This window comes from Lutra lutra, chromosome 9 (genome assembly GCF_902655055.1).
Source record: "Lutra lutra chromosome 9, mLutLut1.2, whole genome shotgun sequence".
Classification (NCBI taxonomy): domain Eukaryota; kingdom Metazoa; phylum Chordata; class Mammalia; order Carnivora; family Mustelidae; genus Lutra; species Lutra lutra.
Genome location: NC_062286.1, coordinates 25,117,437 through 25,144,276, shown reverse-complemented (window position 1 = coordinate 25,144,276; position 26,840 = coordinate 25,117,437). Strand labels below are relative to the sequence as shown.

At 49.9% G+C, this 26,840-nt stretch overlaps 1 protein-coding gene across 2 annotated transcripts; it reads left to right on the top strand.

Annotated features, from left to right (window-relative positions):
* Positions 1-993: 993 nt before the first annotated feature.
* CAPN14 (calpain 14) lies at positions 994-23,908 on the top strand. 2 transcript variants are annotated; one of them, XM_047746066.1, is made up of 21 exons: positions 994-1,218; positions 2,476-2,545; positions 3,357-3,475; positions 3,612-3,748; positions 4,086-4,260; positions 4,855-4,920; positions 7,177-7,262; positions 8,463-8,537; positions 9,613-9,776; positions 10,664-10,827; positions 11,315-11,323; positions 11,790-11,995; positions 13,161-13,197; positions 13,696-13,752; positions 15,293-15,350; positions 17,937-18,001; positions 19,369-19,437; positions 20,051-20,129; positions 20,732-20,848; positions 21,188-21,243; positions 23,598-23,908. In XM_047746066.1, exons 1-21 carry the CDS (start codon positions 994-996, stop codon positions 23,622-23,624), a joined length of 2,061 nt encoding a protein of 686 aa, XP_047602022.1. In that variant the 3' UTR covers positions 23,625-23,908. The 2 variants fall into 2 exon arrangements, with proteins under 2 accessions (XP_047602022.1, XP_047602023.1); XM_047746067.1 differs by lacking the exons at positions 994-1,218; positions 2,476-2,545; positions 3,612-3,748 and having other exon boundaries at positions 3,453-3,475.
* Positions 23,909-26,840: the final 2,932 nt, after the last annotated feature.

The window sequence follows — 26,840 nt, the reverse complement described above, 5'->3', positions numbered from 1 at the left end:
ACTCTCATGGCTTAAGTAGCAAATGGTTTGTCCTTTTCATGTAATAAGCCTGGAGGCAAGCCACCAAGTCTGGACCATTTGTTCAAGGCAGTCATCAAGATCCAGACTCCTTCTAGCATGTGGTTTTTTACCTAGTGGTCCCTCTCTAGCTGTTATATCTGCTTTCCCAGGATCAGGAAAGGGGGAATTTGAAAGTAGTGCCAACTGGAAAAATTGGGAAAGTTGTAACTTTTCCAAAAGCCTCACTTGGTAGACTGCCACCTTCATCTCAATGGCCAACCTGTCCAGCAGGAAGCTCTGAGAAATCAGGTTTTATTACGTGATCAAAACTGGGATCCTATTAATAAGGTGAAGAAGAGAACAGGTAGGTACAGACCTTTCAGTATTCACCATAATACATATGTGATTTTTTTTTACATTGCCAAAAATATCTTTAAAGAAGGAGTTGATTTGAAGAATATTTAGAAGGAGGAAAGCTAGAGACATGGTTTTGCAGGGAAGACAGAGGAAGACATTAGAGCAAGTGGAAGGATGTGTGTGAGCTTGGGGGTGACAGCAGGAAGGCCCTGTGAGGGAGGACAGAAGGGGTAGCCACTGCTCCTTCCTTGTCTGGCACAGGGACCTCAAGTCCAGTGAACGAACTTTAGCTTCCTGCTACTCTCCTCCTTCCTCTGCCCCCCTAAGCAGAAGTGTCCTTGTGTCATTGGCATGGTCAGGGGCCCAGGACCCGGCCCTGATGCTGAAGAGACCCCTCCTTTCCCTCAGGCCTTGGCTGTGGGACCCCAGAACCCCCATCAGAACCCCAGCACTGGAACAAGTGCTCAAGGACCCCACTGTCTGGGATGAGAATCAGACAAGATGCTGCAGGCTGTCTCACCTCTCCATCCTCCTCCTCGCTGGGGGAATGGCACAGCATCAACAGGCAGTGAGTAAACTGAACATGGGCTCTCCATTCCAGGAGCAACAGAGACCATCCAGAAGACCGGCTCAACCATGTCTCTGTGGCTACCTTTCCGAGGCAGATGGAAGTTGGGGCGGAAGAACTCATTGCGGGGCTCTTCACAGCTCTCCAAGCAAGACTATGAGGCCCTGAGGGAAAGGTGCCTGATGGAAGGCCACCTCTTTGAAGATGACAGCTTTCCAGCCAGTCTGCGCTCGGTGGGCAGCGGGCCCCTGCTGCGGAAGCTGCCGCCTGGCCTACAATGGAAGAGGCCTCCGGTAAGGGAGGAGGGTGCTTCCCCACAGTACACACACATGTACACACACACACACACACACACACACACACACACACACACACACACACGTCAGCCCAGACCTTCCTTGGGGAGTGTTCCGGATGCCATGTCTTACTCACTGCCATTGATCCCCAAGTGAAGGCAGTGGGTGAGTGCCCACATTCCATTCTCCAGATGGAGAAAACCAGGGGTGGTGCTGAAAGGGATCTGAGATGTGATCTCCCTCAGCCCCTACCCAGAAATACTCTGGGCAGCCACAGCCAAAGTACTGTTGGGTCTCCTCCAAGATGGCGGGGCATCCTGAGCCACCACCAATGCCATCGACCAAGGAGACACATTCTCACATACCTTCACTCTTAACCCTTAAATCAGGCCTATGGAAGATATAAATTAAGAAGCTATTAATCACTTTACAACAATATTCTTCACTTTCTGAAGTGCTTTGACAATTCCTTTAAAAGGCAACTTATTGTGTTCAAAGGCAATCCAGCCCCCACCAAACTTGAATTATACAATAATTTTCCTCAACATGGTTGGGGAACAAAGTGGAGTCAGGCTTGCCACAGATTCACCACCCTTCTGGGCAATGTTCAGCCTTCCCATCAAAGCGTATGGCCCCAGATTAAGTCCCTTCTGTGTGCAAAATTCCCAAGTGGGCCTCCCAAACTAGATAGCAGCCAAGATTCTACTTTTCCCTGAAAATTCGGGAACTGCTGATGTAGAGTCTGTCACACCTGACCTTGGGTGAGCTGTGCCAATGCTGAACATGAGGGCTTTAGTCCTCACTGTGGAGCAGAGACTACCTGCCCCACTCCCACTGCCACCCACCTGCATCTCAGCACAGAAAGGCAAAAAGGCTATTCTGTTGGGCGGTAGGGTAGGAAGGAGGAGGAGGAAGAGAATAAGGACAATGGGCAGATCTCTAAGAAAAAATATGAACACCCTCTAAAAGACATACTTCCATTTTAACAGAAACTCCAGGAAAAGGCATTTTGGGTACCAGTGCTATTTCTCAGGATCCACACAGAGTTCTCCCGGACTCTGGCTTCCATGGGCTGCAAGAAGGAATGAGAAATGTGATGGGCTGAATCCATATGCCAGCTTGCCTGGGACAGCCCCGATTTCATATATATTCCATATCTGTGTCCCATAAGTCCAATCTTGGGGTATGGGAAACCGGTCACTGTAGCTCAAGGAGCTTCTTGGTCAAAAGGATAATTCTGTCTGTCCCCTGCAGGAGTTACACAGCAATCCCCAGTTCTATTCTGCCAATACCAAAAGGCTGGACCTGTGCCAGGGAGTGGTAGGTAAGTGTGTACAACCCCTGGACACGCAGACCTGGCAGCCATGAGCCTGACCCAGCCAAGGCAGAGTGGAGTGGGAAAGAGTGGATCTGAAAGGTCCCAATGGGGGAAATGGCCACCCTGACCTCCACCTTGAAGTCCGTGTCCTTCACCAGGAAAATGATAATAACTGGTCCTCTGAGGGTACATGGGAATGCCAAAACTTTCCCCTAGGACAATCCTCATTACCAGTTTACAGGTCTGGGTTTTGTCTTGGGAGAATGTGCTCCCTCTGTTCTAGTCCCCATAATGAGTCCTTTTTGGCACACCAGTCACTAGATGCCCCATCTAGAGTCCAAGCAAGCCTATCCTCATCCTGACTTTTTTTTTGGGGGGACTAGGAAAAACCTGTGGCCACAAAGGAAGGCACAAATGTAGCGATACCTGTTTCACAGATGGGGATAATGGAGTGTGGAAGGGTTGAGATCTTTCCAGAAGAGCATAAATCAGTTACAGAAGCAGGACTTTAGAAAAGTTTGGTTGTGTTTGGGTCCAAGTTCCTGAGGATGTGGCCTTCAGGAAGCTGGTCCAGGAATGTGGTTCAGTTCTTGGTGTCAAGTTGAGATTCCTTCCAGTGCTCTTCCCCACCTTCTGCTCACTCAACTGTTTTCCTCCTCAGTATATCTTTCCCTTCTGTTAAACTGGGCTACAAGCCCAGGGAGAAAAGCAGCTGGGACTAGGCATTTCTTGCATGTAATGTCTTCAGTAGATTGATGCAAACACCTGTAGAATGTAGGAAGTACACCGTGCAGATGCCGTGTGCTCTCTGGCTTAGGAGACTGCTGGTTCTTGGCTGCTTTGCAAGCTCTGACTCTGCACCAGGACATCTTGAGCCGTGTTGTTCCGCTGAATCAGAATTTCACTGAGAAGTATGCTGGCATCTTCCAGTTCTGGGTGAGTAACTTGCTGGTGCCCCAGCCTGGAGGAAGCCTTAGGAAAGCGGGGTCTCGGGAGAGTCGTGTCTTTGCCCCCTGGGCTGACCATCTTCCACGGCAATCTTCACACACTGGTGGGCACTTTCTCCTTCCAGTTCTGGCACTTTGGGAAGTGGGTGCCTGTGGTGATAGATGACCGACTCCCTGTGAATGCAGCTGGCCAGCTGGTGTTTGTCTCTTCTACCTACAAAAACTTGTTCTGGGGAGCTCTTCTGGAAAAGGCTTATGCCAAGTAAGACAACCACCAGAAATCTTTTCCCTTCCCTTTCCCTTTCCCTTTTCCTTTTCCTTCCCAATTCCCCCTTCCCTTCCCTTCCCTTCCCTTCCCTTCCCTTCCCTTCCCTTCCCTTCCCTTCCCTTCAGCTTTCCCTAATGGATGGAGTTGTTTAACGAGGATAGGAACTCAGTATATATTTTCTCCTTTGCCTCTGGGATGGAAGGAAGGAGTAGCAGGCATATGCCCAGGAAAGAACCAAGCAGGGGCTTCACTAGACTCATTTGGACCATCCCAGGCTACACTATGAATGCTCCTTCCCTTCTACTCCCATTTGTACTCCTTCCCTGGGCAGGCTCTCTGGCTCCTATGAAGACTTGCAGCGTGGGCAGGTGTCTGAAGCACTCGTGGACTTCACTGGAGGGGTGACAATGACCTTCAATCCAGCAGAAGCCCCTGGCAACCTCTGGGACATCCTAACCCGAGCCACCTACAACAGAACCCTCATTGGCTGCCAGACCCACTCGGGGGTGCGACTGGGCTGTGTACCAGCACAGTGTCCTCTCCTGCTGCTATCCCCTTCATCCGCCAGCTTCTGTTCTCACCTAGCGTGGTCCCCAAGACCCCCAACCAGCTCTCGCTCCTAGAGTGCTGGTGTTCAAACCCGAGCAGCCAAGCAGAGCCCTCAGGGGCCAAAGTCAAATGCAGATGGTGTAGACAAGCAAGCTAACCGTGACTAAGTGTCAACCAGGTGCAAGGGGCTGTATTAGCACAACTGGTCTTTCCTGACTAATTTAGCAAAAACCAAGAACATGGAACTAGCACAGGGAGCCCTGGGTTTGGCCCCGCCCCCATGAGTGACCACCCTGCCACCCCACATGATGGTTTAGCAGCTCCAAATCTGAGCTTGTCCTCTGTCCAAAGGGATGGGAATCATGCAGAATGGCATCCTGACTTAGAGGCTCCAACGAGTGGGTGCTGAAGAGCTTTGACAACTGTGAGGCCGCTGTGTGGGTCTCCCTCAGCCCTCCCTGTAAGCCCTTGCTCTAGCCACACAGGTCCCCATGCCCCCCAGATAACCTGTACACAGCCACAGGCTGACAGGAGCTCTCTTGTCTTCACAGATGGAGAGGGTGCTGGAGAATGGGTTGGTGGGAGGCCATGCCTATACCCTCACAGGAATCAGGAAGGTGGGTGGAACCAGACCCTCTGTTTCCCTTCGGGCTCCCCCTTCTCTCTTGGGGCTTCTCACCAAGGCTTTGGTGAGCATTATTAGCTGTGTCCAGTCTCAGGGGCCAATTCTTTACCTGCTGAAGCAGGGGCTGGGCTCCCTGCACCCGTGCACCCGTGTTCTGGAGTGACGTGGTGGGTCTAGCCTGGGCCACCTGCAGGGCACCATCCCAGCCCCTCTGCCCTGAGGAAGCCCTGCCAGTCAGCCACCCAGCCCTGCTGGGCCTCACTGCCCTTCCTCGAGGCCCTCTTTGCTCTGGGCTACCACTGACGACCTTCCCGTCTGGGGCTTCCCACCCCAATTCCCGCTTCTTTGTCACACACTCCTTTCCGTCAGCCTCCTGGGTCCTTCCCATGGTTATTCATCTTTTGAGCTGTGCTAAGCCTAGAGGGAAAGAGGCATCAGACAGGGACCCTGTCTACACAGAGCTCACACACAGGGATGGAGACAAACTGTATATAAAAATGGGAAGGAAGCAAAGTAGAAAGTGGAGGGAAGAATAGATAAAAGGCTTTAGGGGCTCAGAGGTTGTTGAGGAGACATTTGCCTGGTTGGGTTGGGGAACGTCAAGAAAGCCTTCATAGAGGAGGTGGCATTGAGCTGGCCCCAGAAAGGTCAGTAGATTTGTCTGAGGGAGAGGGGTGCTCTGGGTGGATGGGGCATGCAGGTGAGAAACATGCAGATTCCATCATCGAGGGCCCCCGATGTCTAGAACAGCCTGACGTCCCCAAGTCCTCCAGTTCCCTTTTACGCATCCAGATCTCTTCAACTCAGCTCCCACCTGTCTTCCTCCGCCTCCCAGACCTGCATCAGTCGTGTGTGTGTGTGTGTGTGCGCGCACGCGCCAAGAGTTTTTCATGTATTCTCATCCTTCTTTAACAAAACTTAGACTTTGTTAATATTTAGTTATATGTTTATGTCCATATTTTGTTTTATATTTATTTAATATATTCATTTAAAATTTTTTTTTTGATTTAACGTTTTTACCAAAATGTAGCACTTCCTGTGCACTAAGTCATGTTCCGGCTGCTTCACAAATGTTAACAATTCTCACAACAACCCTGTGAGGGGCTGTGTTAGCGTCCTGGGCCTGCCGTAACAAATCACCGCAAACTGGGGGGCTTCAAGCAACGGAAATTTGTTCTTTCACGGTTCCGGAGGCCAGAAGTCTGAAACCAAGCTGTCATGGCAGCCTGTGCAGGAGGGGTGGGTGGTATGGGGGTTGTGGTAGGGGGTCCTTCCTCACCTCTTCTGGCTTATGGTGGCTCCTAGCACTCCTTAGCTTCTGCTGGAGAGCTCCCGTCTCTCCCTCAGTCTCCACATGGCCTTCTCCTCTGTGTCTCCCCCACCCTTCCTTTCCCTTCTCTTGTCACTGGGTTTAGGACTTCCCTAATCCACGGTGATTTTTCTTTTCTTTTCTTTTTCTTTTTTTTTTTAAGATTTTATTTATTTATTTGAGAGGAGAGAGTGAGCCAGAGAGCACAAGCAGGGGACGGGATGCAGCAGAGGGAGAGGGAGAAGTGGGTTCCCCACTGAGCAGGGAGCTGGACCATGGGGCTTGATCCCAGGACTTGAGCCGAAGGTAGACGCTAACCTGACTGAACCACCCAGGCACCCCTCCAGGGTGATTTCCTCTCCAGTTCCTTAATTCTATTATGTCTGCAAAGACTCTTTTAATAAATAGGATCACACTAGGGCAACTGGGTGGCCCAGTCGGTTAAACGTCCAACTCGGTTTCGGCTCGGGTTGTGATCTCAGGGTCATGGGATCGAGCCCTGTGTCGGGCTCTGTGCTCCGTGTGGAGTCTGCTTGAGTCTCTCTCCCCTTGCCCCCCGCCTGTGCACACTCTCTCTCTCTCTCTCACTGAAATAAATAAATAAATATTTAAAAATAAATAACTAAATAAGATCACACTGACAGATATTGGGTAGATCTATCTTTGGTGGGGGAGGGGGGCACCATTCAACCCATTACAGCAGACGTGGCTATTAGCTTTACTTTACACATGAGGAAACAGACCCAGAGAGGGTAAGTAACTTGTGCTAGGTCTTGGCAGCTCTAAGAGGCAGAACCACTTTCTCTTCTCCCCATGCTCAGGGCCTTCCATCTTCTACTTCAAGGTCTCAACTGGCAGGCACGGATCTCACCCAGATCTCTGCAGCATTTGCGTTTGGCACTCAGCCCAGCCACCGAAATTGCTTCTCATTTTGCGCAGGTGACCTGCAAACATGGACCAGAATATCTAGTCAGGCTGCGGAACCCCTGGGGCAAAGTGGAATGGAAAGGAGACTGGAGTGACAGGTGAACACCCGGGATGGGCTGGCAGGGGTGAGGACGGGGCAGGGCAAGCCTGTGAAGGAGGCTGCCCTCTGTACGCCAATTCAATATTGTTCTTCGGTCTCTAGCTGGATTGGGAGAGCGTTCCAACGGTGAAGGTCAATCACTCACATTTATAAGATGCTTAATGACATATAGACGGTTTTCTCATTCATTATAATAACCGAGCTAATGTTTACTGAGAGCTTGCCAGCACTGTGCTAAGCCCTTTGGATTTTTTTCCTGCCCTTATTTATTTAAAAATAAAAATTACCTTGACTTTGAGCATGTAGAGATGTCTCATGTGCAAGCTGGCCTATTTCCTTCAAGCACTTTGAGTATTTATTATCTCTGATCCTCTGAACAGTGCTCTTATAGGTAGGGAGTTTTATCCCCATTTTACAGATGAAGAAACTGATGATTAGTGAATGAATCCCTTAAGGTCTTTGGAGTTGAATCCGTGTTCTTTCCCCGGCACGGTTCAGTGTGCTCTTGGGCCCACTGGGTCAGAGACAGACAGATCCAGATTGGCCTGGACCTTCTGGTTCTGTGTCGTGACCTCCAGGAGCTCTGCTCAGACCAGAATGGGAATCTCTGTGTCACCCTCCAGGGATTTCATTTCACAGGAGTCTGGTGACTTTGGGATTCACCTCATTGTGCCCCCTTCCTCTGGGTCATAACCTGGTGCTGCCTGCTGTCTGATGTTTGAAGACAGTTGTTTTCTATATTTTGTCACATATTTAGTTGTTTATGTGGGGAAATAATATAGGAAAGCCTTACTCCCTTGTGATCAGGCACAAAAGTTCAAAACGATGGGCTTTGAAAATAAGTAGTACCAAGGTCGTTTCAAATGTGCTCGGACATTTCGTAATTTTGTGACTTCGGGAAAGTGATTTAATCTGTTTTAGCCTCTGTTTCCCAATATCTAAAATGGCAATAAAAATCCCTACCTTGCAAACTTGTTGTTAGCCTTAGGTGAGATAAAGTCTGTGAGGGGCCTGGCCCAGAGCTTGGTGCCCTGTGAGGGATGAATTACTGTTACGTGTTGTTTTTAGAAGATGGAATGTGAGATTCAGTTGTTTGCAAAGCAGCATGAGGAGGAGAGAAATAATGACACTTCTGAGCATCTCCCCCACATCCCCCCAATCCTTCATCCCCACAGAAACACCCCTTTTCTCTTTTCAGCTCAAGTACGTGGGAGCTACTGAGCCCCAAGGAGAAGATTCTACTGCTGAGGAAGAGTGATGATGGCGAATTCTGGTATCTGACCTGGGGACTTGGGGCAAATGCTCTGGCTTCCATTTGGACACCCAGCCTGCCAATATTTACTGGGTGCCACACATGTGTCCGGCAGCCTCATGTGCAGAGATCACAAAGACCTGTTAGGGACCTGCAGCTCCCGCAAGCAGTCACAGTCCCTATGATGAGATCTGTGACTTCTGGCATGGCGCCCGGTGGGCACTCAGTGCTGAGTGAGGGGGTGGCCACCTCCTTTTCCCTGCTTTCTACCCTGTCTCTTGTATCTCTCAAAACACTCAAACCCAAGGTTTTGTCTTTCCTGACCTGAAAGAGATGAGGAAAGAAGGCATTATAAACTCTAAGCCACCTCAGAGCACCATGGCCAGACTCCCACCCACCCCAAAGCCACTCATCCCCTTTTATGAGAAACCACCAAGACGCCTTGAGTGGATACTATTTCTGGGTGTCTGATGGGAGCCCCACCTGCTCCCCTTTCCCTTCTCTTCTTGCCCTTACTATTAACTTCCACCCTTGTTCCCATGGGCCCCTCTTCCCCCATTCTGTACTCTTTCTAGACTGCTGTGACCCCTCTCTCTTTGGAAGTGGTCGCTGAACTCAACAGCCCTTAAAGTACTATTAATTTCCACTTTACGGATAGGTAAACGGAGCATCAGCCAGTGCAGATAGCTTGCCTTGGGTCTCAAAGTTAGTGAGTAGGGGCTAAGGCTTTTATCAATGAACAGTTGAGAACTGACTTGTACAATTATTATCGGGCATTTATATCTCAATTGACCAGCCAGGAACGCCCCAGTTCAGCTTTATCATCGCAATCGGCACAGCAAGAATGTTTCCCCCGGCACACTTTGCAGGAGGCTGCTTCCAACGACGGGCTGGGGGTGGGGGAGTTTTCTTGATGGCCCATGTCCTCTGATGCACCCTCACACTGATTGAGCCAGCGCCGCTCTCCTGTGTCCCAGGCGGGCTCAGCTGGACAGAAGGGAGAGGTCACCCAGTGGGGCTGGTGGGACTGTTTGGTTCCGCCCCTGCTTTAGTCCTGATGAACGGACATTGTGCTGTGCCCCCGTCCTCTCCACAGGATGACTCTGAAGGACTTTAAGGCACATTTCACGCTTCTGGTCATCTGTAAACTGACCCCAGGTCTGCTGAGTCAGGAGGTGGGCCAGAAGTGGGCCTGCACCCTGCGGGAGGGGAAGTGGGAGAAGGGGAGCACGGCCGGTGGCCGGATGAAGTCGCCCCGAGGTAAGCAGGTGCACAGGACCTGGGGTTCTGGGGGCTGGAGTGGCAGCTTGGCCACTCCAGTGGGAATGCGGGCATCTCGGGGGCATCCGGCTGAGTGTGAGGAATTCTGACGGTCGAGCCGCGTGCTCTGCCTCTGGGCTGTGTCCTCGGTCCCAGGAAGGGACAGGCACACATGCACGGTAGAAGGGGGGGGGGTTCAATCTTTGGTTTTAGGACAAAGCCATTTCTATGCTGAAATAACCACCCCTTAAAGGCAGACTTGAAATAGTAATTTTATCCTATGCATCAGGCCCTCCTTGCCTGGGGATTGGTGGTGAAACAAAATTAAGGATTCTCAGCTCACCGGTTACAGGAGACAAAGGTGTCTGAAATCTCTAAGTGGAGAGATTTGGTCACCGTGTCCCTTTCTCCACGCGGGAGGTGCTGAGCCATCTCTTTGGAAGGAAAGACCTGTAGGGTGTGATCTCAGGGGGCAGGTGCCCTTGGCTCTGGCTTCCCCCCCTCACCACAATGGTCCTCCCAAAGGCTGACGTTGCCCTTCAGCTAAGGCTTTGTCCCTGTTAAAATGCAAATCTCCCTGAAATCATGGACCTGTTCTCAGTTAGTTAATACAGTCCCTTACTCAGGCAGTCAGTGCCTATGGGGCACAAAGTCTGTGCCAGGAACGGTGCTGTGCAAAGGGGCTATGGTGATGAGAAGAGCTCTTGGTTTGTGTGTCTGTAGAACACAGGGTGGGAGAGGTAGGTGGGGGGTAGAGGGGAGGCCGAGAGCTCCACTCTATCCAGATGGATCTCAGGGTGGGAATCTTAGGACAGGTGCTCTGGGTCTGTGGGAATGTGATGATCAGGGAGCCAGGGCCTGCCTCACCTCACTGTGTCCTGGTCCAGACACATTCTGGAAGAACCCGCAGTTTCTGCTGTCCGTCTGGAGCCCTCAGGAGGACAGGAGATTCCCGATGCCCTGCAGCGTGCTGGTGTCCCTGCTCCAGAAGCCAAGGCACCGGCACCGGAACCGGAAGCCTCACCTCGCCATCGGCTTCTACCTCTTTAGGGTGAGTGGGTCTCCTGGGCATGCAGCCTCATGGGGCGTCTCCCACCACTGGGCATCCTTCCTCCTTGTTTCCTGTCCTCTTCACCATCTGTATGTCTACACACAGACCTGGGTGCCGACCTTGACTCTGTCCTTTGGGAATATGTGATCTAGAACACATCACATGCGGGCCCTTGAGCACCCACTTCTTCATCTGTAGAGTGGGGATGCTGATATTTATGCAAAGAGTAGACCAGAGGGCGCCTCGTGGTGCCCGGCACACAGTCCGTATAATCAATACCACTGTTTTTTTCCTCTCCCCAATTCCCTCACCCTTTCCCAGAATTCCTGAGGATGTATTAAAATGTCACTGACGAGAACAGCAAGTCTTATGGGAGAGACGGGGGGCCCCTGGGGAAGCCTTCTTACATATCAGCCTCCGTTAGTTTGTGCTTGTGGAAGAGCTGCTTTCCCTGCCTAATGAGGCCTCTCTTTTCTCTGTTTTTCAGTTGAGCAAGGTGAGTGCCACACTTGACCAGCTGGCCCCGGTTTGGAGTGATGTCACGTGACAGGTTCAGCCTGATTGTAGGAACCTCACTGCAGGTGCTGTGAGGACGTCAGGCAACAGTGCCGAAGGGACGAGCACTTGACATTCTTTTCACCCAGGGACCGTGAGAAATCCTTCTGCCTCTATAGGGCCGTTTCTGAGCCTGGTGCAGAACCGATATATTTTAGAATTTATTAAATGTAAGGTTAAATGAACTGACATGTGTTTCCTCAGCCCCACAAAGGAGCAATGGTGCCCATTCCTGACACGTTGTGGTTTTTCCTTTTCTCTCCTCACCCCCTTATCCCTCCACTGGAGCAGGTTGGGTTTGGCTAATCAGAGACCACCTGCATCCTATCTCCTGGCCAAGAGCCCCAGGGCCGGCCACAAGCCCTGAGTATCATCTTAACTGGGGCTCTTCCATCCTCTACCCACAGTACTATGGTGACCCGAGGAGACTTCCTCCTGAGTTCTTCTGGGGAAATGGCCCCCTCAGCTGGCCCAAAGCATTTCTCACAGAGAGAGAAGTGAGTCAGGAACTACAGCTGGTGCCAGGGACGTATGTCATTGTGCCCTGCACGTCTGAGGCCGGCCAGGAGTCGGAGTTTCTCCTGAGAGTCTTCTCCAGGAAGCACATCTTCCAGTAAGGACCCAGGACTCCCCTGGCGGTTGGGGCCCCCTCTGGACAGGGGGGTATGGAGGAGGAGGAGGCAGAAATGGCAGAGGATGGAGTCTGTGTGACCAACACAGGAGAGGGTAGGGAGAGCGGAGAGCTCCCTGTATGGAGAGCTCCCTTCTCCTCTTCCTCCCCGCTCTCCTAAGAAATGAACAGTCTGCTAGACATGCGAGAGAAAAAGCTAGAACAGGCCTGGCCCTTGACCTCCAGAAGCTCAAGGCCTGGAAAGGACAGGGATGTTCGAGCAGTGATTTATGGTACGCTGTGTCCCATGTAAGCATTTATCTGCACAGGGTGTTAGCAGAACATCAAGGAGGGGGATCTGAGGCAATCTCCCATGGTCCTGGGGCCAGCGGGGGTAGCATCAGGGAGGTGTTAATTTCTAGGAGATGCATGGGGGTTGTGCATACAAGGCAAGGCTGTCGTCAGTGAATCAGCTTGGATCCGTAAGTGTGTGCGAGTGAATCAGTAGACACACTTTCTTTTTTTTTTTTTTTTAAGATTTTATTTATTTATTTGACAGACAGAGATCACAAGTAGGCAGAGAGGCAGGCAGAGAGAGAGGAAGGGAAGCAGGCTCCCTGCTGAGCAGAGAGCCCGATGCGGGACTCGACAGGACCCTGAGATCATGACCTGAGCCGAAGGCAGCGGCTTAACCCACTGAGCCACCCAGGCGCCCAGTAGACACACTTTCCAGCCCAACGTCTTCTGCTCATGACTGTTTCGACATGACAGCCCTTCAGGGCTTAGAATCCAGTTCTCTATCTTTTTTATTTCATGGTTTGGCCCTATGTAGTCTGACTTGACCTTGAACCTCTCTGCCTAGCAGTGCCGAGTTGTATATAGGAGTAGGAGTCGCTCGGTATGGGTGGGGACAGTGGAAGGCGTGCGGGGCGTGGAGATGAGCAGCAGCCCCAGGCACGTGGAGGGGGACCAGCAGTGTGTGGGGCCACGTGGCTGGACTGTTGACTCCAAGGGGAAGTGGGGGGAGAGGTGTGAGAGCAGGGTGAGCCCACTTTGGCAGATCAGCTAACAGACTTGGAGGAGGTATTCCCTGGGGAGGGAGAATATTGGCCAAAAGGCTCCCAAGATGCCCTCCAAGAATTAATTCTGCCCTTTGTTTTCCCCGCAGTGAAATTGGCTGCGACGCCAGTGCTGTTTTCTCTAAGGTGCGTAGGCAGGTGGGATTCCCCATGCTGGGACCATTTCCAAAGAATGGTGGGCTTCTCCCCTCACAGTTCATGTGTCTGGGGAAGAAGTCTGCAGATCCTAAGGTCCCTACTCTATGGCACTCGTACTGTGTTACTTACTGTGCCCTAAGAGTCCCTAGGTTGTGCTATTTTTGCACCAGGAGAACTGTCCTTCTGGTCGGGTCCTTGTCATGGAGGGCCCAGAGCCCCAGGTACACGAGTTATATACATTGACTTGCTTCTGCTTCTTTCTACCTGGTATTTCTTTTATCCATTTTGCTGTTTGCTACTTCCCCAAAGGCAGCGAGAATTGGAGAACCAAAGGAGGTATAAATGCTGTAGTAGGAAACTTAAGACGGTGCTCAAGGTCTGGCTTAGGATTTCTGGGGCCTGGGAGGTCATGAGACACGAGTGTGTGCATGAGCGTCCATTCATCCAGATGAACGACGAGGTCTTTCCGTGTGTCTGTTCCTCTAGGAAATAGTGGACCAAAATGAAGGGCAGGATGAATTCTTCACTAAACTCTTTGAGAAGGTAAGTTGGCCAGAGGTGGTGGCGAGCCGAGGGCAAACCAGGGGACAGAGTGGAGCCTAGAATTCCATGGAGGGTGTGTTTGCAGCCGCCTGACCTTGGGTACGAAGTGTGACGTAAGGCTACTCTTCCCCAAACCGCCACTTTCTATTCAAGTCCTCACGTCTTTAGACAAGTAAGCAAAGAGGATTGTCTCCAGAAGACTCCTGTAAAATACGAATATGTTCTTGAAAGCGACATTGATTAGTTAGTTGTAGGAGAAATAGCTTTAATCTTTAATTCCTGAGAAAATGGAATTGAGAGTTAAGAATCATTGTTGGCAGTGGTGCAGAGCATGATGACAAACTCTAGGGGCCTAGTGGGGAGGGTGGCCCAAGGAGGAAGACCCCTTTGGGGGTCACCTAGAGAAGTGATAGGGCTGGGAAGAGGGCATTAGGGAAGAGGAGGGCCTGGGGCTGCATACCTGGTCCCCTTGAGGCCTTTCCTTGCACTGACCCAGATCACAAGGCCAGCGGTGTGAGGTAGGGCTCTGGAGGCCACTCTGTCCCTAACCTGAAGGATGCTAGATCCGCTGAGGAACAAGATACGAAGTGCACTAGAAATCTGGTGTTGGACTGTGTAGTGATGTCATTAAAACTAGAAGAGCATGAGCTCCTTGTGTTACTCTGGGTTTAATTCACAATATGCCTGCCCCTCATCTTCTCTCATATTCTCCCCTGGCATTTTGCCTAATGCAGCCAGAGAGGATAGACAGAATCTTACATGTGTTGTTCATAAATGTTTTCCTCTATACCAGGGGTTTCCAAACATTTTCTGTTGCAGTCCTTTTTATTTTTTTAAGAATTTATTTCTGTTGCAGTCCTTTTATCAAATGGAATCTCATTGAGAATCCATATATATATATATAACAGATTAAAATATATTATGGATGTGTATCTATTTTATAGGCTCACATTGATGATACATTTCATATGTATATTTTAAAGTTAAAAAAATTTTTAAGATTGTATTTATTTATTTGAGAGTGAAAGAGAATGCAAGAGAGCACAAGCAGGGGGAGCAGCTGAGGGGGAGAAGCAGGCTCCCTGCTGAGCAGGGAGCCCGATGCGGGGCTCAATCCCAGGACTCTGGATCATGACCTGAGCGGAAGGCAGATCCTTAATTGACTGAGCCAACCAGGAGCCCTTTTAAAGTTACATGTTGGTATAAAAGTTGCTTCTGATGAACTTCAGAACTTGGAGCCTTGGCTGAAGATATCTTATTAAGAATAAAATTCAAACCAAACTGTTTGCTGAACTCCTGAAGCACCTTGATAAAACCCAGTTGGAAAAACACCATTATTACAATGCTTCCTATGAGTCCTGTCCTGCTGGGGTTTCCTGGACTTGACCCCCCGGCTTACTTACTCTGCCCGGAAGGGACGTATATACCGTGCTGAGCCGGTGCGGTAGTGACTTCCCAGCCCCCTTCTCCCGCAGCCCCTCTGCATCTAATGAGCCTCCGGTAATGATAATTTTCTCCTGCCACTCTGCTCCCACTTCAGTATCCAGAAATAAATGCAGTGCAGCTGCAGAAGATCCTGAACCACATGACCTGGCCAAGTGAGTAGGACTCAGGGGGCATGGCTGTTCTGAACTCAGGGTCTGCTCTTTCTCCTGTGGGACATGTGAGTTGCTGCACGAGGGTCCCCTAGACCGCTGTGTCTTACACCAGAGTGGGTCATGTAGCGGTAGAGAAATTTATACAGCTTGGAAAATAGTTACTTCCTTTCTTGTTTGGGGGTTTGGTTTTGTTTTTGCTTTGCTTAGTTTGAGTGTGTAGAAATGTATGGCTGTGAAAATAAATATTTCTGATGTTTTGCTAGTTTGAGAATATCTGAGTACTTCTTTCTTGGCATATAGATTCCATGTGGAAGGACTGTACCCAGCCTGGCCTATAAATATTGTATTTATATACAATATAAGTACCAGTTCCCCGCCCCCCAGGAGCCTTCTAATAAACTCATATTTAAGTTGAGCAACCTACTAAAATTTGAAGGAGGGGAGCGCATCCCCTCAGAGGGCTCCAAATGGCCAGTGTGGATGCCTTCATATGAAACCTGAGGTAAATTATTAAGAAAGCTTAAAGCTCGTGGAAACCTTTTTGTATGTATATTTCAAGTGGGAAGCACATGATTTCTCCAGAGAGGAGAATGAAGTTCAAAATGAAAAAAGTAAACCAAACAATTAAAGAGTATTTGCCACCTAACATATGTGATCGCTTCTCCTTTATATGAAGCCAAGACTTCAGACCCAAACAAATTATAGTCCAGGGTGTTGTATAACTCAGAGCTTGAAATAATTTCCAGATGGTTCCTCATTGCCAAATTCAGGTATCATAAAAGAGCCAGAAGGAGAGATTCTAGAAATTATATAAGAATCCCCCCCCCACACACACACCCCAGAAAGAAAATTCTAGGGAAATTATCTAGAAGAGATGGCTTGAGCACATTTATAATTTTTTAAATGTTTTGAACACAAGTATGCAAAGTGGTTTCCCAAAGAACGTGTGGACGGATCGCTTTCATTTAGTCCTATGAGAGAATTTTTGGATTGACAGCTCAGAGAACTACTGTGGTTTTGGGCGAAATCCTTGGTAAAGTATCTGATGGAGAATGCTGACATGTGGATTGGAAAGTAGCAATAGAGATGTAGTCACAAGTCTGATGACCATTCCCAAGAGTTACATAAATACAAAACCAGAGGGGGTAATTCTGTGTCATAGATGAGAGTCAGCAAGTATAGATGAGAGTCCCAGGTTTCTACCCTTGGTCCCCTTCACTTCCTCAGCTTTTATCCATGACTCAGAAGAGGATGCAGGAGGTGGGCTTATCAGATTGCAGATGGAGCAAAGCTGGAAGGAATTCTGCTATGATAGATAGCAGAATTGAAATTCAGAATGCTCTTAACAAGCTGTGCCCAAGCCCAAAAGATGAAACAGAGTCAGGATGATAATTAAAAACTGACATTTCATTATTTTTTTTAAAAATTGATCGCATGAGTTCCTGACAGACGAGATCTCATTTTCATGGCAGCATGTGTGAAAGATATCTGGTTAATTTAGTTGACCTGGAACTTAACACGAGCTCACAGTTTCAAGTTGCTGCTAAGTAAGCTAATCTAAATTCAGGCTATATTTAATGGAAACCTTTAGATTTGTATTTTTGAAATTGCGTTCCAAGGAGTATTAGACACTATGAAGTTTTAGGAAGTGTTCCATGAAATAGAAGGGGTTAGACTCTGTGGTCAATTGTGCTCAGGAAATTCTGCATTAAACAAAAACAAAATTTTAATGTTGGCTTCTCAGTACCTATTATAGGCTACGATGCATGGTGAATGGAGAAAAGGGTCCATAAATGCAAAATATTTCAAATACAGTTGAACTCAAAACCCTTTCTCTGCAGAACATCATCATTGGAATGTAATTTGGGAAATACAGCTTGAAGATTTGGGAAGTCATAGCCCCGTTGTACTCTGTCTGCTTCATGAAACCACAACCGAAGGCGTGCATTCTGGTCTTGGTACCTCATGTAGAGAGAAGATGGTAAAGCATAGGGTCTAGAGGAAGGCAAAGAGAGCTTAGAAGCCACGTTTAGAGTAGAGGGGAGATGTTGAAGAGACATAGGCCTGTTTATGCCTTTCTGGAGGCAGAACTTGGACTAGGGACTAAATTTTGGAGGAGGTTCCTTTGGAAGTAACCTAAATTCCTCCTGACTGGAGCTCTCCATCCGTATGAAAAAGTGAACGCCCATGACTGAGAGACCGTCCACCAAATATCTGGAGAAAGGATCCCCCAGTTTAGGTGGGGCTCGAACAAATTGATCTCTCAGCTCTCTTGCAGATTTGGGGATCCGTGACTCTGTGAGGTACCTAAGTCCTAGGTACCTGGGGCCACGGTCACCAGCCTACATGGAGGCAAAACTGCGCTGGGACCGGGTCGTCTCTGCGGGGCTTTATGGTGCTCCTTGGGTGAACCACAGCAGAGCCCTCTCTCTCCGCTACCCTCTTGTTCTTACTCCCTGCTACCCCCTATAAATGACAGTCATTAGAACCTACAGGTGGCCTAGTCAGCTCGGCCTCTTCCTGTTCAGAAAAGGGCTGTGCCATCCTAGGGCCACCTCCATGCACACTCTTTCTGTCCCTCTGCAGGTCTGGGGAGTGCCCGGCCTCTCTTCAGCCTGGACGCCTGCCAGGGGATCCTGGCCCTGCTGGACGTATCTTTTCAGGTTCGTGGCAGGAGGCCCGCCGCTGCTGGCGGAGAATTTCGCACTGCGCCAAGCTGCCTGGGTTTGAATCCCAACCCAAGCGCTTCCTAGCAGTGTGATCTCTGACGGGTCACGTAGCCTCGTTGTGGGTTCAGGTCCTCGAGTGCAGCAAGGGACACTATTAAAAGCTGCTCTGTAGAATCAGCGGGAGAAAGTGGGGTAACCCAGGCCTGGTGCTTGGTGCTGTCATCCAAGGAGTCCTGAGTATTACCTGTGAATAACAAGAATCTTATTTGCCGATAGTGGGGATGAGGCGGCCGCAGGGGCTGGTTAGGAGCAATCCTCCGGGTAACAAGAAGCTGCCACAGGAGCCTCAGGCTCCCGAGTTTTCCAGCTGGTGACCAGGCCGTGGCTGTTCCTCTTTGCAGAGCAGGAAACCAGAGTAAGCCCCGTGGTACGCCACCGACTCTCTTTCCCTGGCTCTCAGCCCTGTGATGTTTCTAGCAAACCCTCTGCTTTTCTAAGTGGACAATTGAATCGCAGTTTCATTATCCATGGTACAGAGAGGCACGTGGAATGGATAGTATGTGTCGGGGCGGGGGGAGGGGGGTGGGCGGAAGTGAAGGTTGCAAGTAACAAAGGGAGTCTTTGCAGAAATGTTGCAGAGGAGGGCGTGTGGCGGCAGGCAGGTGTGCTAGGCGGCGGGGGAGGGCCCAGCCTTATTGCCGGCTGCATGAACCTCAACAGGATCGTACTCTCTGATCCCCCATTTTATCATCCATTTGGGGTGTAGTGAATACCTACCCCCCAATGAAGTGAGAATGAAGTAACGTAGGTCAAGCCTGTAACTCGGGCTCCAAGAAGACCTGCGTGTGGTGGTATTTTGACCCGGTCTCTCTGATGCAGAGCTATTTGGACATGATCTACAAGGCCCAGTCATTAAGTTTTTAACGTTTTATAAAATGAGTAAATATAAGAGCTGCCCTGTGATGGACTCCCTCCAGAAGCTGGTTTTAATAATAATGGGGAAAACAGTGACCGTTTGTTTTGTTTTGTTTTGTTTTTTAATTTAAATCCCATCAAGTAGTCTGTGTTGGAATATCCTGTCTCCCTAAGTGCTAGCTGTGGTCATCACCGTCATGCCCCCTGTCCTCAGACTTCTCCCTGTGCGGGTGTGTTTCTGGCTCCTTCTGTCCCTTCCTAGCAAGGGCGGGGCACTCTGGGCTGGACGGACCAGCCAGCAGAAGCCAGGCAGGGCTATGAGACAAGGAGCAGGGCTGTCCACAAATGGCACCCTGTTGTATGGAGGGCCTGCTGCTGCTCCCAGAGGTGTGACAGCAACTCCCCAGGCGGCTTTGACCTTAACCCTCTATCAGCTTAATGCATCCGGCACTGTGAGCATCCAGGAGTTCAGAGACCTGTGGAAGCAGCTGATGCTCTGTCAGGTAAGAACAAGTCTTCCCCAGATCTCCTTACAGGGGCTGGGGTGCAGGCAGAGATGGCAGTTCTGCGAAGCCGTGTAAGCACCACTCCCCTTTCAGCTCCGTGTACCCCCTATTAACCCCGCGGCTCTCCTCTCCCTTCAGGGCGCCCGCCTTCCCTCTCTCCTAAACTCAGCCTATTGCAATTGTCTCCTGGATTTCTAAAGGGCACGTCTGATCGTGTTGCTTCCTTGACGAAAGCTTTTTGAAGACTCCCTGTGGTCTTTGGATAAGGTCTGAGCTCCTTAGCAGGAAAATTAAAGTCCTGCATCAGCTGGCTTCTTCCTCCTTGCCCAGTTTTTACTCACCACCATCCCTCTTGTCTCCTGGGTCCGAAAGCCAGCAGGCCTTCAAGGTTTGGAGAATGTGCCTAAGTCAAGCACATTTAGCTATGCTCAGACTGTCGATCCGCGTGACAAAAAAACCCACTCCTTTTCCCAGAAGCCCAGACCCTCTGCCTACTCCTGTAGGCCTGCTGCTGGGTGCCATGCTGGCCACTGCAGCATGGAGGGGTGCAGCTTGCGGGTGATGCTTGCAAACGTGTGATTCCTGAGCCTTTGGTGTGGGTTCTGCGCAGGAGGTTTTCCACAAGCACGACAGTCACCAGTTGGGACACCTGAACAGGGCTCAGCTGCAGGCGGCCATGAGGGACGCAGGTAAGCCCAGGCCGAGCAGGTCCTGTGGGGCGCACCTGCTCTGGGTCGGGGTGGGGGCATCACTTCTCAAGTAATCCCAAGGCACAGAGCTGCTCCCCGGGTCCAGAGGCCTGAGGCTGTGGATCTGCAAATCACGGAAACGTGTGTTATCACTGGTCACAGCTGACAGTGCTGAAGGTTGGGGCATCCACACTCTGGTTTAATCACCCACGCCGAGGGCTAATCCCCACTTAACAAAGAAGCAGTTACCGGTCAGAAAAGTTCATAAATTTGTCTGGAGCTTGAATCCAGGACTATCAGGCCCCAAAGGGGATGTTCTGGACCAGTCTTGGACAGACTGCCTCCTGCCTTGAAGGCCAGCATCCCACTCTATAAAAAGATCCTCGTGCTGGTGGCCTAAGGGGGTGGGAATGGGGAGTCGAGATGGAGATAACGTTAAGGACTAACTAATTGAGCAGTCCATACTGAACCCCATGAAAGAAGACCCCCACGTTATCAGGATTTGGGTCCCAGAAGGGGAGGGACAGCTGCAGGGGCTTCAGGTGGAGGGGCGGGGGCACAAGGTCCCTAGCACCCATGGGGGGAATCTGTGTCTGACGCAGGGATCGTGCTCAGTGACGATGTCTGCCAGCTGATGCTTGTCCGCTATGGTGGCCCTCGCCTCCAGATGGACTTCGTCAGCTTCGTCCACCTGATGCTGCGTGCGGAGAGCATGGAGGGTGAGCTGGTGGGAAGGAGGCAGGGCGGGCACTCCTTGTGGATTGCCCCCTGTCCCCGGTTCAAGCAGGAGGGAGGACAGCTGCTGGGGCAGAAACAACGGGCCAGAAGCTATAGGGACACACTGGCTCTGTGCCCAAGAACCCCACCTGCATGGCCTCAGATTCATGTACACCCCACCTGTCCCTGGGCCAAAGGTCTGAGGCAGCTCACTTGCCCTCATAAAGTGTGGCCACATGGGGTTGAAACCAGGCTCCCAGCAGAGGGGACAGGTAGGAGGAGCCAGTGGCTAATGTTTCCATCACACGTTAGCTGTGTTCCTTGCTGCTGCATTTTCACAGGTGCCTTCCAGAACTTAACCCAAGATGGCAAAGGGATATACCTCCAGAAGCCAGAGGTAAGCCTTTGTCCATGGGGCGGACTCATACCGTCTTAGGCAGAGGGGGCCACAGCGGGTCCAGGCTCTCATGAAGGAGTGGGGTTCTGGGGCCTTCGTTCTGCTGAGTTGGGGAGGTAGCCCCTCACTCACGGTACTTCTCCATTCATTGGTCCACTCTTTACTGAGCACTCAGTCTGTGCTGGGTGCATAGGCAGGGACCTACACCCTGGCTCAGTGGACCCAATGACTGTGACTGCAGTAATGCCATGGACAAATCCACCCAACTTCAGCTGTGACAGCAACACTCACTGAGTTCCCCAGTTACACGTCTGGGAGTCAGTGGGTCTCGGTTGGCTGGCTCTTGATGGGTGGGTGAACTGGGGACTTTGCCAGTACCTTCATTGAGGAAGCTCTGGCCGGGCTGGTCTCATTGTCTCCGGAAAATAGCAGAAGTACAGGGGAGCGAGCTTACACACGCAAGGTCTCCAAGGTCAGGCACATCGTGTTGTGCAATTCCTTCTGTTTTCCAAAGCAAGTCACGTGGCCAAGTCCACTTCCAACACATGGGGATTAGCCTTCTCTGTCATGAGAAGCACCTCAGAGCCTCTTGCAGAGGGCATGGACACAGAGTGGGTGAGGACCCAGGCCAGCTATGAACTCCAGCACAGACAGAAATAGGGCAACTGGTCTGAACAGGGCATTTCACAGAGGCCTTTCTGAAGGAGGTAACATCAAAGTTAACACCTTGGAGATCAGAAGGAGCCAGGGAGGCTGAGTGGAGAGTAGGAAAGGCTCAGGCTAGAGGGAACAGTGTGTGTGGTCCTGGCTAGAGTGGAGAGAATGACAAAACTGGATCAAGATGAATCTGAAAAGATCAAGGTCAGATCTTTCTCAAGAGCTGGTCTAGCCTTCCCCCTAGGGGCAGGGATTCTGATCTTGTCTGGGTAGCCTCTTCTCAAACCTCATACAGTGGTTTGCGTGTAATAGGAGGCTTGACAAATGTTTGTTGAGTGAATGAGATGATATGCCAACAAGACAAATCTGTGCCTGACACCGACGGTCTTCCCTGAAGAATCAAACTGCACGGATTTACTGAGCACCTACTCTATGTCCAACGTGGGTCTAGGTAGTGTTTCCTGCAAAGACATTGGAATCTGGAATTAAATTATGTTTTTCCTTTGTAAAAACACATCCTCCATTTAGGCTGCTTAAAAAGGGTCTAGTAAAAGTAGAGGTTTCTTCCTTGACCTCAAATGTCCATTCTATGTAGTATCTTTCCAAGATATTGGGATACTCAGCATGTGTCTTGCCTCAGTCACAGTCCTATCTGAATGTGAAGCTAGGATTCAGCTGGAGGGTCAGTGGTTAGAATTTTCTGAGCCCATCTCCATCTAAATCCCCAAGCTCATGTCCTGATCCCAGGCAGTCCCGCTGATTCCCTCAGCGCAGACTGAGAGCTGGGAGAGCAGGAAAACATGAATGTGCCATTGAAATGGGCAGCCCACAGCCCTAGCTGGATCCAGCAGTGCAATGTGCCATCATGGGAAGAGAACTGGACAGAGACCCGAGGTGAACCCACAGCACTGCGTGTAACTAGCTGTGGGATCCTCGTCGAATCAACTTCAGTATGCCTGGGCCTCAGTTTCCCCACATGTGAAATGAGTGACCTGGGTTAGGTTGTCTCTAAGATCCTCTTCAGCTCTGAGCACCTCTGGCTGCTCGAGAAGGAGATCCTTAGGGCTATCCAGGGACGTCTACAGGGAGTGGCAGCCAACTGGTTGGAATTTCACACTGTTTTTCTCTGATGCCATTGGTAACTCCAACCTTGTCATCTTCATCACCAACATCATTAGCAGCATCGTTCTGAAGTAACTGGCCTGGGAAGTGATTTCTCCAGAGGTCCTCTCTATGTGAGACAGAGGGACTGTGCATCACACCCACATAAATCTGTCAGACAAATGGGCCCATAAATGGAAACATGTAGACTAGCTCTAATGGATTTCTGCTACCCAGTTGGTCCACACACCTGCACACTGCTGTCCCAAGCACGCCAAATTGAATTCATGGCAGAAAATTGCATTGAGAATTGAATACAGAATCAGCCTGCATCTTGGGTATCATCATTCACTCACACCCTGAGAAGTCAAGGTTGATTATATTTCAGGTTGATTTATACTTACTACCAGATGGTGTGGTCCCTCTGGCTAAACCATCCATTACTGTCCTGTGTCCATGGCTTCTCAGGAACAGAGGGGGAGGAGGTCCCAATCCTGTGTCAGACCAGGGTCTGGTGACCGAAAAATGAAGCACCCTTAGCCGAATGTCAGAGATCTGCCTGAACTGACCATAATTTGCTTCCCCATTATGTCCAGTGGCTGATGATGACTCTGTACTCTTGAGAAGGCTGGGGCCCTGTCTGTCTTCACCGAGGACTCTGCATACGGCTCAGAGGTGGCCTTCGGCGGACACCAGTCCACACGCAACCCATTTACTGTTCTTCAGGACCATGTCTCCAGTCATCATCTTCTCAGAGGGGAAGATTTCTTCTCTGCAGACCTCTCCTTTGGATAGGCAGTGTGCAAAAAGGGAAAGGAGTTAGCAGAGATTGCCTTGGACTTGTAAAGACCAATGGCCATTCTCGGGCCACAACCTTTTCACAAGCAGAGATGTTACCTGATGTGACCTAAGCAAACTGATTCCAGAGTTGGTGTCTCGACCTTTAACAATCCTGCCTTCATGACCGTCCAGCTTCAGTGACCTTAGCCGAATGTTATCCCATTTGGGGCAGTAGTCTAGGTTTCAAGATCTGAAGAGAGACTAATATCCCGTTAAAAACTGCACCAGCTGCTAGAAATCAATAGAGGCCTAGGCTAAATTTCAGCTGTGTGGAAGTGGGGTGAGACTCTAGTGAGCTTTCAAGAACACAGAAAATGAGAGGATTGGCAGAGTCCAGGTGGGTTGGGCTGGCTCTGACATTTGAGGGCACTGGACGGTCTTCTGCTACAGGATCTCCAGGTGGTTGAGATTGGGGCGGGAACCATTGGATTTGAAACACCTGAGTTCTCCAAGGGCTTCCTGCATATAAGAGATGCCAGTCTGTTTACTTGACCTGTGGACTATCAGATCCACTTCAGATCAGTCCCCAAAGCCTCCGTGTGCCTACTTTAAAGAAGAGCAACCTGTCTGTGCTGTAGTATAAAGCTGAGCAGTGGATGGTTGGTGTCTCTGATTTTTTGGACTACCACACTGCTGCATCTTCACAGCATCCCTCCCAACCCCAGAGCCTGGAGGAAAACCAGAATAAAGTCCATCTTCCAAAGTCCATATATTTTACTCACAGCTTAGAGACTCAGAGCCATTTGTTAAAATTCTATTTATTCTTGATTTCCAAACTGTTCTAATAGACATGACTGTCTGGTTTCCAAGCCCGTAAAAGATTCAAGGAGGAAGCTGAATGATGGGATAAAAGGGTGTCTGTTGGCAGAACAAAAGGAAACTTGACAGTCCGATAAGTGGGCACTGAAGAAAGAGCAAACACTTTCTAAGCATGGCTTACGGAAATCAAAAAGTATTTCACTTAGCGTAAACTTTGTTGATTCCAAATGATGAAATGTAAAATGGTTTTCCATGAAGTTCCAGGTACATGAGATATTACTGATTGTATAAATGATCATGTATCATAGCCAGGATTTTTATGTTTATTTGTCAGTATCTCTGTCCTTAGATTCTGCCATTGTAAATATTTGTTTTAATTAAATAGCTCTTGCTTTGGTCCCATGAAGGCAATCTGGGAGATTTTTGGAGGAAAGAAGGTGTTATCTCCATCCTGCTCATGACCCCTGGGTTACAGTGTAATAGTTTTGCTTGGTGCTGAAGGCGTTTATAATGAAGTTAATTAAGTCTGACAGAACCTCCCTTCTAGCTTCTCAATGGTCTGAACTGCCTTCCTATGTCACTCATGTGTTCCCCTCTCTCGCCGGTCTGTTACTGTGGTAACTCAGATGCCCCACGCCATGCTGACCTCCTCCCCCATTCCTTCCAGTGCCCCCCAAAGCTGAGTGCCAGAGACCAGGGGGCAGAACCCTTTTCCCACCCAAATATCCCTTCCCCATCCTCTGTCACTCTGGGGCATGTGAGGCAAGTAAATGTCTGGGACAGGATGGGCCGCACAAGAGTCAGAGTGAGGTCAGGCCGAAGGTCTAAGAGGTGGGCATCTGCATTTCCCAGAAGTCAAAAGCCAGAAGTCTGATCCTGACTGAGAGAAGCAGGAAGTGTGCAAACCAGGCAAAGGATTAGCAAGGAATCCATCCTCAGGTGCCAAGACAGGTGAGGTCAGGGAGTCGGGAAAGTTGGGGTGTCCACCTGTCCACCATAAGCAGGCAGAGCATACCAGGCTGAGCACTGGTGCAAGCTCTTAAAATCTCAGGAAAAAAAAAGGGAAAAAGACCCTAACTTGTGAAAAGAAAAGGACAGTTCCAAGACCAGGACTAAAATACCTGCCTTTTCTTTACCCCTATTTTTTCTCGCTTTCTTCTCTCATGTTTTGTACAAAAACTCAGCCACCAAAGAGAACCTTCTAGATTCCACTTGGAGCCTGGGGCAGGGCAGTCAGCAGCTGACTGTAAATAGCACTGTTTCCCTGCCACTGTCATGCTGGGTTAGAGAAATGGTTTTAGCCTCTGGGATTCTCAATCTGATGTTTCCCCAGTGAAATATCTGCATTTATATTTATAATGGGGAAAAGGAGGAAATGAGTTTTATGGGTCATGGGTAGGTCAAAGTGGGCCAGCTGCGCTGGGCTGAGTTTTGGAGCAGGCTCTGCGTCCAGCAATCTGGGAGCTTTGGAAAGACGGCCGTCTGAGGTCACTAGCCCCAGATCCTGAGTACCAGCTCTTTTCCAGTGCCCTTTTTTTTGTACCCAGGTATACAAAATCCAACAGCAATGAAAGCGAGGAGACATTAGGAAGGAACATTCTAGCTGGATGACGTTGGGCCTCAGTTTACTCTTTTGTAAAATGGACCCCCAAATGTCTACCTCACCGGGTCATTATGATGATAAATAATGCCAGCATACTGGGGGCATCCAATTAATAAAGTGTCTCTTTTTTTTCCCTGAAGCAGTACAAGTATTTTTTTTACAACTATTATAATTTATTTTTATTTTTGTGTCTAAGAACATTGTCCCTCCTACCGACGGCTCTTCATAAACACCCAGCATTTCATAGTCTCATTTCCACTTTCCTCTTCTTCCTCCACATCACCTCTCTGAACACTTTACCCCATGTCTTTGAAGTGCGGCCTCAGGAGGACTGCCCTGGTCACCGGTGTCAGGGACTCAGCTCCAGGGATCTCTGAGAAAGTGGCCATCTGGCTATGAACACTCCCCTCCCGTCAGGCAGACAGAGTCCAGGTTGCTAGCTGGTGGTTTCCCAGGCCATAGACCAGGCAACTTCTGGGAGAGTCTTCTACGAGATGGCAGACTGGCCAGAACTTACTCCAGGAACTCTGCTGGGCAGCTCAGTCACGATCTAGAGCTGACCTTAGAGTGAGGAGTGAGGAGGTGTGGCATGGCCATGGTTCAGAGGGCTGCCCCTCTGCAGCCAGGTACTCAGCCC

Coding starts and splice junctions, on each gene's coding strand:
- CAPN14 (XM_047746066.1), top strand. CDS start 994: ATGTCTCTGTGGCTACCTTTCCGAGGCAGATGGAAGTTGGGGCGGAAG. Junction 1,219..2,475: donor TACAATGGAAGAGGCCTCCG/GTAAGGGAGGAG, acceptor TGTCCCCTGCAG/GAGTTACACAGCAATCCCCA. Junction 20,130..20,731: donor GGCGGCCATGAGGGACGCAG/GTAAGCCCAGGC, acceptor TGTCTGACGCAG/GGATCGTGCTCAGTGACGAT.